Below are 12,214 nucleotides of genomic sequence, written 5' to 3' on the forward strand. Positions count from 1 at the left end.
AAAAGTCAAACACTACCAATCTAGGTTTCCCTGGTGGCTCAGTCAGTAAAGAAGATGCCTGCGGTGCAGGAGATTGCCTTGCAGTACAGTAGACCCAGGTTCAATCCCTGGGTCAGAAAGATTCCCTGGAGAAGGAAATGGCAATCCACTCCAGTGTTCTTGCCTGGGAAATCTCATAGACAGAGGAGTCTCATGGACTGTAGTCCATGGGATTGCAAGAGTCAGACATGACGTAGTGACTAAACCACCACCAATCTAAGTTTATTTCAAAAATGGAAGTGAATACCCACAGAACCTGATAGCTTGATTTTGAAGTGATTGTCTGGGAGGAGGGAGATACAGGCAGGCAACTGCTGCTTTTTATTAGCCATATAGTGTAATTGAGTTTTTAAGCTATTGAACTGCATTATTTTGGTTAAAATTTTAAAAAACAATAGTTTAATAAGCAAGTCTTCTCATTTCCTTTTAAAAGAATTCCAAGGCGTCCTCTTTCTTGAGACCTTGGTCTCCTGAGTAATTTGGAGTGATCTCCATTGATTCGTGCTCCCGCTCCCTTGAGTTTCTCACTTGACTCACAGACAGATGGTCAGTTCAGGTGACAGTGTCCCTGCCCCCGTGGGTTTGGGTTGCAGTGGGTTTTCATGCTCTTAGTAACAGAAAGAAAAGAGACTTTTATTGATTGCCTGCTATATGCCAGGCATTATTCTAGAGAATGTGCATGGAAATTTCTGAGAGCTTCAAAACAGCTCTGAGAGCTAAGTCATGATACGGGATTTCACAGTTAGAGAAACTCAGGTTCAGAGTGGTTCAAATACTAGGTCCAGATAACCCAGCTACTAACTGGTGGAGGCGGAATTGAACATGGTGCTGACTGGCACTACAGGCCGTGGCCCTGGAGGCGACTAGCACTCAGACTCACTTAAAAACGATGTGTGACAGGTGTGAGTAACCAGGTGTTTAAAAGTAGTACAGAGATCAGTAATCATCTTCTTCACTTGAAAAACAGGTCGTTTTGACATAAAGGTTAAGAATATTACTGACATATCCCAGAAGACACTGAGGATTGCTGATCTTCAAGGTAAAACAAGCTACCACCTGGTCTTGCGAGCCTACACAGGTGCAGGAATGGGCCCAGAGAGAAGCATGTTTGTGGTGACAAAGGAAAACTGTGAGTTAAATGTTGTGATTGAGTTGCTTTCCATACTCAAGTGCATTGGGTTTCTAGTGATTTTTGTTTATATAGAAAACCCCCCTTCTTTAAATTTCACATTTTGTTACACTTTTAAAGTAGGTGGAGGGCAGGCCTGTCTTGAAAGGCCTGAAATGACTTCATATTTATTCTTACCAGTTATCTGAACCTGTTGTCTAATGCATACTTGAGAAATTAAGGGATTGGGGATATATCTGAAGTTTAGAGTTCTAAATTCATGTTGAACTTAAGGTCAGCTGGTTTAAAATTTTTTGGCCGAAATATTCTGAGATTTTTAACATATCCAGGGAAGAATGTAAGAAACAGCCTTTAAAAAGTGTAAAACACTTATAAATTTGAGATGGAAAGTAGAGGAGATGGACTTGATTAGTTGGTCAACAGCAAAGAACTTTCATTGATCACAGGCTTGTTCTCTAGCCCTGGGTTGAAGGTCATACATGCCTTTAAATAAAGGAGGGCCATGTGGCGATAGTTCTCACCTGGGGGTGATTTTGCCTCCTAGGGACACTTGGCATTGTATGGTGCCGTTTTGGTTGGTGCTACTGGTATCTGGTGATTAGAGGCTGAAGGATGCTGTTAATCTTCTTCCAGTGCATGGAACAGCCTCTTCCCCACCAGCACATGTCAAAGAAATATCTGCCCTAAAATGTTAGGAGTGCCAAAGTTGGGAAACCCTGCTCTAAAGAATTTATGTGTTAGTATAAAAATCATTACAGTACTTTTAAGGTTATGTTTTAATAATTTTTCAGTTTCTCTGGAGCAGTTAGGATTTTTTCTTCAAATAATCTACTGACTTAAATGTCTTATGATATGAATTTATTGAGTTCATATATGAAAACGATGATTTTAACATCTGCAATGTTCTCTTTTCAGCTGTGGGTTTGATTATTGCCATTCTCATCCCAGTGGCAGTGGCTGTCATCATTGGAGTGGTAACAAGTATCCTTTGCTATCGGAAACGAGAATGGTAATGATTTACTCTTGCTGTTTTGTTCTTAAGGGCATGATTGATTAGTTCATGTGTTGAGAGTCTGACCCAGCTTGCGACTGAACAAAATAACAAGTACACTTTTTTGGTGGAAACTAGGTAATAAATATTTATATTGGTCAGAATTAATGTTGGAGATAATATTAGACAAGAACATGGCATATTATTTACAGGTTTTAAAACTTAACAAAGGAAAAGTATAAATTTCCCCTACTATGGACTGGGAAGTCTGGCAGACTGCAGTCCATGAGGTCACAGATAGTTAGACATGATTGAACATGCACAAAAGCATATTTACTAATTAAAGTAGTAGCCATTGTACCAAAAAAAAAAAAAAAAAAAGCTAAAGGCATAAATATGTCAGTAGCTATATGCAGGGCTAAATGTAGTTTAATGATTGCGCTCTCACTTGTCCTGGTGATCTATTTAGAAAATCTGGTCATTTATTTAACAAATGTGAATGGCCCTCCCATGTGAAGGGGGAGGTACAGTGGTAGTCTAAATAAGATCCGCAGACATATAGAATAGTGGGGAGGATGGACTTGAACCCATAGTCATTTAATAAATACATGTGGAGAAGTGTGAGTGGGTGCTGGGAACAGTGCATGAGAGAACCGTGGGGAACATGTCTCTGCGGGTGGTCAGGCTTCCCTGTGGAGGTTCCCCTGGAACAGGGGAAGAGGAGGGGATGTGCCAGGCAGAGAAAAGGAATTGGAAAGAGCTTGGTCTTCTGGAGAAAGTGTGTTTGGGTGCAGTGACCATGTGAGTGGTGTGAGCTGAGGTGAGCGGGCTGAGGAAGTTGCGCCTCATGCTCAGCCAGCAGGCACTGCTCTGGGCTGGGCTTCGGGCAAATGGCTGTCTTCATTTGATCCTCACTGGCCTTCAAAATGCCATCATTCATGGTAAGGAAGAGAATGTGTTCTAGCTATCCTGGCTTATAAATCAGTATAGTAACAGTTTAAAACTATAGAATACCCTGTTTGATAACCACATTCTCATTACCAAAAATCACATTTTTAAGACTATTTCAATTCAGAAAAAAGATAAAATAAGGAGATAGATTGGAAGTTAGAGCATTTTGGACATACATTGACAACATTTTTTTTCTCGTATAGGAATTTCAAACAAAAAATTTTTTTAACAGCTGTAACTATGATAGGGCACTAAGCAAATTTCATTTTTGTTTTTAGCGTTCGCTTAAGATTAATAGCCTTCCTTTTTCTGATAGTCCAGAAAAAGTCTGTTTTGAGTAGTAGAGAACTGAAAATGCAAATATGTTCTCAAGCAGTTAATGGTACTGAATCCAGTCTGCAGTATGAACATTTTGGTTATATGAGTAATGCCTGTATCTTTTGACTTGATAACACAGCATCTTAACTCTTTTCTTTCCGTTTTCATAAGATATTAGAGTTCTAGAAATAGAAGCACTGTTTGTAGCTTTTAGATAGGAACCTCTGGATGCATTGTATGAAAGCTCCAGCGACCGATCACACTGAAAGTGATTTTCCCTTTTTATCTCAGGTGTTCATTAGCATATTCCTATGAAACGTCAAAATAAGCCTGATAACTTACTAACTCGTTGTCTAACTGATAATCCTATAATTATTCAATGTATTTAATCATCTTTATTTAAAGGATTAAAGAAACCTTCTATCCTGATATTCCAAATCCAGAAAATTGTAAAGCTTTACAGTTTCAAAAGAGTGTCTGTGAGGTAATCCTTTATTTTCTTACCTTTACCTTTGAAGTACTGACTTCCTTTTTTTTAGTCTTTTGTGAAAAGTTTTTAACATGCCGGTGTCATGCACAGTAAAATGTACTAAGAAAATAGCAGTGCTTGAGCATCCGCTGAACTTGTAAAATTATTAATTTTAAATTGTTTGTGCATGCTCTTTTTTCCTTTCACTGCTATTAAGAGCAGGGAAAATACTGATATGTAGAAAAAAGTAGCTTTGCTCTAGTATGAGCTAAAGAATAGTAGAGATGCAATTTTGTAAGCATCTGTGAAAAATATATAAAATAATGCTTCTTTTTGTAGGAGGAGCATCACAGCAGCTTTTCATGGTATCCCTAATCCCTGTTTTAAAATTTATTTCTAGGGCAACGGTGCTCTTAAAACATTGGAAATGAATCCTTGTACCCCAAATAATGTCGAGGTTCTGGAAACTCGGTCAGTGGCTCCCAAAATAGAAGACACAGAAATAATTTCTCCAGTGGCTGAGCGTCCAGAAGATAGCTCCGACGCAGAACCCGGAAACCACGTGGTTGTGTCCTACTGTCCACCCGTCATCGAAGAGGAGCTAGCCAGCTCAGGAGCAGAAGAAGGCGGAGGGGCCTCACAAGTCATTTACATTGACGTCCAGTCCATGTACCAGCCTCAGGCAAAACCAGAGGAGGAACTGGACAGTGACCCTGTAGGGGGAGCAGGCTATAAGCCACAGATGCACCTCCCTGTTACTTCTACTGTAGACGATCTGGATGCAGATGATGACTTAGATAAAACTGCAGGTTACAGACCTCAGGCAAATGTAAATACTTGGAACTTGGTATCTCCAGACTCACCTAGGTCCACAGACAGCAACAGTGAGATTGTGTCTTTTGGAAGTCCATGCTCCATTAACTCCCGACAATTTTTGATTCCGCCTAAAGATGAAGATTCTCCTAAGTCGAGTGGAGGAGGATGGTCCTTTACAAACTTTTTTCAGAGCAAACCAAATGATTAAGTGTCCCCCGTCACTTCAGTCCACCATCTCAATAAGCCGCCATTACTAGAGTTGCCACATCTACAGGGCACCTTGGAGGAATCCTGTGAAGTGTTGCTAGTGGGGTGGACTTCCCTCTCACAAGTTACACTAAAAAGTGTTAATGTGCTTTTCATGCAGTCTCAAAGCCAAAGTACAGTAACTCAGAAATTGGATCCACACAACTCACAATTTGAAGCTATTTGGGATTCGAGCCAAAGAATCCCACTGCTCTGCCTTGAAGAAGCTTTTCAAGAACAAGCAGTGCCAGGCCCATTCGTGCAAAACAAACCCTCCAGCAGCTGTGTTCTGTTGTTCATCTGGTTTTCTCACACATATAATTTATGGAGTTGCACACAGATTTGCAGGCAGGGGGGTAAAATGTCAAAGTAACAGGTGATGTTACTTGCCTGACATTTGCTCCATTCTAGATGAAAACCAAGCACAGATGTGGAAACTTGACATTCTTTATCCACAGCATTTAAGAAAATTAATATAATTTTTAATGTAGCAGCAGCTATTTAGTGTTTTGTTTGATAAAGTGTGCTGATTTCTGTGCCTACTGTATAATGGTTATCAAACAGTTTTCTCAGGGGTACAAACTTGGAAAACGAGCATGACACTGACCAGCCCAAATCAGAATCATGTCTCCTTGCTTTGGTAGGCATTTTACATTGTTCCATTATTTTTTAGTGTTTGTGCTAGCTTCCCTTATTAGGTTGCCCTAATATTTAAAACTAAATTTCTAAGACTCTAGATTTTAAGTTTCTTTTAAAAATTGTGTTTTTTTATGACAGTGTCAGTTTTATAAATATATGAGCAAATTCAATATTATTCATAAACACAGGATTCCAGTGACTTACTATTTGAGATGACTACTGAGCAATATCTGGCAGCATCAGCTGTCTGTATAGGTCGGATTGGCCTCAGTTCCTCCTGAGAAGACCATGCTTTGAGCCCTGGTTGCCCAGGCAGTGTGACCATCTCTGACACCTGCTAGCAGGTGTTCTTTCTCATCGCACATCTTAGCAATTCCTTCCTCTTCATCAGTCCAAGCTAGTTGTTTCAGTCCTCAAACTTTTAAATATAAAACTATAAAATATAATGCTTCTTAACAGGGACAGTTGCTTAAGGGCTCTTTCATATAGAATGTCATTACAGCGGATTTGAATCCTTGGGCGTACCTCTATTAAAGGTGCAGCAATGGCTTTGGGAGCTGTCCAGAGTGGGGTCCTCACAGAATTCTCTGTCCACCCCCGATCTTCACAAGTGACGTCTGGAATGAGTGTGGTTCTTGGAAAAGCAGATTGCAGAGCTAAAAACTGTGTCTTCTATTTTCCCTGCCCTCAGGTTGTCTGTGTATTTTGTCTTTTGAGAGTTAGGGCCAAAGTACTTGAAAATTTGGAAGATCTGAAGAAGTCACGATAAGTCCCTTTTTATTTATCATTCGAGATTCTGTAGTGTATGTGCACATAATGGATCAGGTGTTTTTTTCTTTTCTAGCCCATGATGTATCATTATAAAAACCATGTTGTAGAAAAAAGCCTCAACAAGGGACAAAAATCTACTTAGGTAGTACTCTGCTTTATGAATCCTGATTCTAATTGCTAGGATTCAATTAAATCCCAGAGCTTCCTGGTATATGAACATGTGGAGTGAAATACAATTAAGTATGTATACACATAGTGCAGTCAAACCACATAATAGCTCATAGATATTTTCAACAATGAAAGTTGTATCACACCAGAGCCACCTCTAGACAGTTTGCTCTGTCCTGTTATTTCTCCTGTTGGGCTCCTTCTGTTTGCTTCCACCCCAGACCCTGAGACCTGGGTTGCCTTCTCTCCCTGCAGAAGCTTGTCACCACACTCTCTCTCCCCCAATTCATGCCTCTTTTCCCATCAAAACTCACCAGTCCTGTACCTCATCTCTTTAGGATAAGTGTTTAGGTCTCTAAAGTGTCTCTTTAGGCCAAGGTAGAAGTTTATTGATCTTCACTCCACTAACCTGAGATAATGGAAAAAGGCTGGAAGAGATTGTTTGATTTCCATCATGTGTGTTGCAGCTGCTACCATCTACCTACGTAACGACTCCTTTGTTCAGCTCATGGTCTCTCAAGTCCTCTCACTCCGTCCAAGGCATAGCTTTTTCTGTATGAAGCTTCAGAGTGCAGCTCACCTCTCCCCTGCCCCTGGGGATCCACACACAGGATCGCTGGGTTAATGAGCAGCAGAATGTCTCTCTGTTAAGTCTGGGCAGGCTCCTTATTACTTGTGACAGGCTTAGAAGAGTGTGACTTAGGTCTGAGGTCAGAACAGATTTCTCTGTCTTTCCCCTGTTGAAGACTGCCAGACCTGAGCTGCAGGTGGGAAGTGATTACCACCCAACCCCTGGGCACCTGGGGGCCAGGGGAGGGGAGGGAGCCAGAGGGAAGAGGGCACCCTCTGTCCCACATCCGGTTGTCTGTGTCACTGCAGACCCTGGTAAATGTTCAGTGCCGGGACCCTGCACATGGGTGAGAGGTGGTCTAATAGGGCCTTGCTCTGTGCAGTCAGATTAGCTCCTCTTCTGAGGGAGGGCTTCCCTCCAGCCCTTCCTGACTGGGAGAATAATTGGGAAACCCACCTTTCCAGCCAAAGTTTCCAGTTAAAGCCCAATCATTGGTTAGAAAATTCTAAATGTCTGAAATATATCCCAGTATGTCTTGATTAGAGTGCCATGTAAAGGATACATTTCACATCTCCTCCAAGCCAGCAAACCAGACTTCCCTTGTGAGGAATGGAGATTCTGATGGTCATTGTGACTGCATTTCTCTTATGAGTGGCCATCTGAAATAACATTTAACATAAAAATATTCTTGGAAGACTTAGCTAGGCTTTTGACATTAGATAGGCCTTGTAAATTGAGTGTTGCGTGGACTAGCATCCATATATGATTGAAGTCTTCAGTGTGCTAAACCTGTCGGAGCCTGAGCTTGACATTGTGGCCCAAGTATCTGGATGGTTGGGTATTTATTGCTTCAGTGATAGAGGTGCTCCATCCCTGCAGTTTACACACAGTGGCAGCCATTCCCAGAAAAATTTAAAGGCAGACGTTTCAGCCTCATTTTTCATACCAGCATTGCTTTCACGGCTCATGGATCTGAAGGATTGCATTGAGAACATCTAGTCCTGTTGCACTCTCAGAAACTGTGGTAAAAGTCACATTCTTAAACCTTCATGCAACTTGTATTCTTGTTGGAAATTAGTCCTGTAATTTCTTAGTTGTCTTCATACTGGTCATATTTAAAGAACGTCACAGTCCTTTTTTGTACTTGAATAATTAGATGTAGTTTAGTGAAGGAGACATGTGAATGTTTTCTTCCAAAAGGAATTTGGAATCAGTTTTATGATGGTTTGAAATGAAAGGGCTCCCTAACCTGTTAATATGCAGAAAATATTATCTCAAATTTTTCTACTGCCCAGGCACATAATCTGATAAAACCTTTTTTTTTTCTATTTAAGGTAATTTTTACTGTTTTCTGTTTTGAACCATGTTAATTTAAAATTTGTGTATCTTTTATAACATGCATTTCCCCCTTATTTTGAAAGTATAAAATAGGGCATCTCAGAAGTCAAATGTGGGATCATTAGTTAATCACTACGACTAGGCACATAGTGGCAATTCAGTCAGGTTTTTCACTGACTGAGTCCCATCCCAGAGTGTGTGGATTCAGCAGAGTTCTCCGGCAGGATGGTGCATGCCAAGATCTAGCTTGTACAGATCTGAGACCATTGGCGCACAGATTCAGATCTACTGTACAAGGGACTCCACAGGTTGAGTGAAAACTTGGGTCTTACACAGGTATCTTATCTACTCTAATTTTAAATATTCACAGTAACTTTTATATGATGGGTTAACAATGCGGGACATGTTTGTACCAACCAATTAAGTTGGTTCTAGCAAATCAACACATTGATGCATGAGTTTTACTGATTAAAATGAGCACTCATTCTCCTGATAAACTCTTAAAAGCTTTTATTTTAAACTGATACTTCCTGCTGAAACAAAGTTTCATGGTACCATGGCCATTTTATTTTTTATATCCAGAAGAATATCTTTGACAAAAGAAAACGATTTGTGGCTAAACTTACTGGCAATGTAGCTTTTAGACATGACCTTAGAATATCATTGGAAATGACTTGTTTTGAATTTGGTCTATTTATACCTCCGTGGATTATGTGCCAAGGCTATTAATATTTAAACCTCTTACTTCAATTAGGCGGTGAGATTTTTATTCTTTTTCAGTTAGTACTTTTTGTCTTTTAACTATTACATGATCATATTCATGCTGATTTTAACACAGATGAACTGTCTTTAATGCTGGTAATAGATTAGAGAACAATATTCTGTTAATTGAGATGTCAGATTCTGTTGTATATGGTAAAGTTTCATGGGATGTGATTTGAATATATCCAAATCCTTATAATTATGATACTGGATTATGATGGAATTCTATTATTTTTAATCATGAATAGCATTTCTTTCTCCCTACATTAAGAGTGTTAATATTTTGGATTATAAAGCATGTTATCAAGAGAATTTACATGTGCGAGACAAATTCTGTGGGACATTTTTATGAAAATTAAAAGTAGTGTTTTTAGAGGGAAAGCCTCTGAATTTTTTTTAATATGCAAGTGCCTAGTTGAAGAAATACAGAAACAATAAATTCAAAAGCTTTTAAATAAGTAAACTGTAACTGATTGAATATTAACCAAACACAAAAAGTAATAAATATTACTCTTTGGTTGCTGAAACTGAATACCCAAAAACTTAAAAGATGCGTTGGGGAAAAAAAATGAATGCTTAATTGATAAGGAATTAATTTTTATTACATTTATTAATGCATATATCATCTAAAATTGCCTTTGCAGTAGCCAATCAGAGCTTTAAAACAAAAAATCTAACAACATAGACCTTACACTGCACAGAATCCAAAAGTAATTTGTATACCTGATTGAATTTCACCTAAGTGTATTGAATTTCTTTATACATTTAAAATGTACTTCCCTTTAGAATTACCCCATCTTAAATAGGTAGCTTTCAGTTTCTGAACCTACTGTTTTTTCCTAAGCATTCCAGTGGTATATTATAAAAGATCAAAAGATTTCTAGGTGGTAATGCAATTTTATTTACAAAACATGGACACGTTAACTGTTAGGTTTAACCTTAGCATTAGTATTTTTGTAGTTGATGATAGAAAACAATACTGAATAATTCTCATAAAAATTTTTTTCAAATCTCCCCAGTTTGATTTTCAGTACTTTTCCGCATTATTTATTGATACATCCTTCAATTCCATTTTTTCCGTCCAGCATAATGTTTCAGAAAAATGTGACTGTTATGAATCCAACACACAAAAAAGAAACCCACTTCCACTCATGGTTGTGGAAGGGTGGATATTCCTGGGATTGGGATTTATCCAATTATTTCCTCCAAAAGGGACAAGGCTTTTTTTTTTTACATTTTAATTCAGAATTGCTTGAGAAAATTTGACCTGGATAGAGAGACATCCTCAGCTTGAGATGGTGCCACCTTAAAGTATGTCCAAAGGTAGAGTCGTTTTAAAGCACTCAGCTTTGCTCATTGGAGTGTGTTCCCTTTCCTTCTCTTTTGTTAGCCAGCTAGAAGTCAGGTCCTTACAATGCTAGACCGGCACCATTTTTTCCTTTCAAAATTGCATTATAGTGAATTACTGTTTACAAAATACACATACTGTGAACAGATATAAGTTTTTGTCTTTTATAAGGTTGTTTGTAGAATGAGTGTTTTTTTAAAGGGGATGTTATATGTTAAAATATTTTCAGTTTTTTATAAATACTAGTTAACTGTTTACTAATTTTTGTTTGGTCAGGTGTGTGCAAATGTAGCTGAAAGGGAGAAACTGCAAATCCAAACTGTTTGATTTCTTGAAATGTTACCACTACAGACTTTTTTTTTAATCCTGAATGATCAGTTGCGATGTTCTGTACCTAAGATTGCGCTTAATCATGTCAGGAAACATTTAAATACACATATGCAGGAAGCAAACTATATAGATTGCAGTATATTTGTGTGTTTCAGTCTGGTTCACAGAATTTGTAGTTTAACATGGAATAAAATAACTCCACTTACAGAGATAACAACTGAAGTATTTTCTGCCTTAATGAAAATTTGGAAATTATGTTGCTGTTAAAAGGAAAAATTTGGACACTTTAAATCATTGTATAATTTCAGAATTTAATTTACTTTTGGGAAACATGGTCATAGCAAGAACATAGAATTATAAGTAACCTATTACTAAGACACTTAAATATAAAACTAGTATGCTTGGCTGTTAATGCTAAAGATGTTACTTATGTCTGTTTTTAAAACATGCATGTATTTAACAATTTTATCATAGTATTGTCATGGAAAAAATAAATATATTTTCTTACACTGACAGATTTGGGCATTATTTAGGATGGGGGATGGTTTCCTCCTATTTTAAGCACTTGGGAGAAGTGGTTTCTGCTTTGTTGTTAACACTTTTGGTTCTGTCTCAGAAATTAAAATGGCTGTGAAGCAATCCCATAGGGCTATGACTAAATTTTTAATATTTTAATATATTGTTATATCATTGATAAAACCTTCCATATATTCCACTAAATCTACATTCTGTATAGTGGAGAAGTTAACTATGAAAACAAGTAGTGGGGAACCAGCATTATAAAACAAATAATAAATACTGGTCCTTAAAGTATGGCTTTTAATTTATTTCCTCCGAGGATAACCTAAACATTTCTGGAGATTCTAAAAATATATAAAAATTTTATTGTCAAGTTTTTGAATTTGGAAATACAGTCATTGATTCAGCAAAACCCCGTTAATTTTGAAGTATGAAGTGATCTTAAATGGAATTTCATAAGGGGGGAAATGAAGTCTTTAGCCTTATGCTGCCTCTGCTCACCCAGAGTAACAACTGATGTATTATGAATGGGCCTGTGTTTAACCTGAAGAAACTGTTGACCAATTTTAAATTAACTGTGAAACACATGTTAGTGTTTAAGTACTAGAAGCGCTCATACATGTGGTCTGTCCTTTAGGGAGACCTCAGTGCGTATCTGGTTTCCCAGATGGTGAGTTCTTGAGCCAAAATGTATAGCGCGATCAACCCCAGGAACTTTTAAAAGGGTCAAAAAGAGTGGAATGATGTCATTATTAGGGGAAAACAAAATATAGATGTATGAATAATCATTATTTTAACATATAGCATTC

The 12,214-nt window shown here is 38.1% G+C and overlaps 1 protein-coding gene across 5 annotated transcripts in view; it reads left to right on the forward strand.

The window, feature by feature from the left end:
* Positions 1-11,401, forward strand: part of LIFR (LIF receptor subunit alpha) — a 116,088-nt gene extending 104,687 nt beyond the window's left edge. For all 5 annotated transcript variants that reach the window (XM_043488459.1, XM_043488455.1, XM_043488458.1 and 2 more), the window contains 4 exons: positions 1,007-1,168; positions 2,084-2,177; positions 3,834-3,912; positions 4,298-11,401. In XM_043488459.1, coding sequence (XP_043344394.1) covers positions 1,007-1,168; positions 2,084-2,177; positions 3,834-3,912; positions 4,298-4,921 — 959 coding nt within the window. In that variant the 3' untranslated portion in view covers positions 4,922-11,401. The remainder of the gene's footprint in view (positions 1-1,006; positions 1,169-2,083; positions 2,178-3,833; positions 3,913-4,297) is intronic.
* The last annotated feature ends 813 nt before the right edge of the window (positions 11,402-12,214 follow it).

This window comes from Cervus canadensis, chromosome 16 (genome assembly GCF_019320065.1).
Source record: "Cervus canadensis isolate Bull #8, Minnesota chromosome 16, ASM1932006v1, whole genome shotgun sequence".
In the NCBI taxonomy this organism is placed as follows: domain Eukaryota; kingdom Metazoa; phylum Chordata; class Mammalia; order Artiodactyla; family Cervidae; genus Cervus; species Cervus canadensis.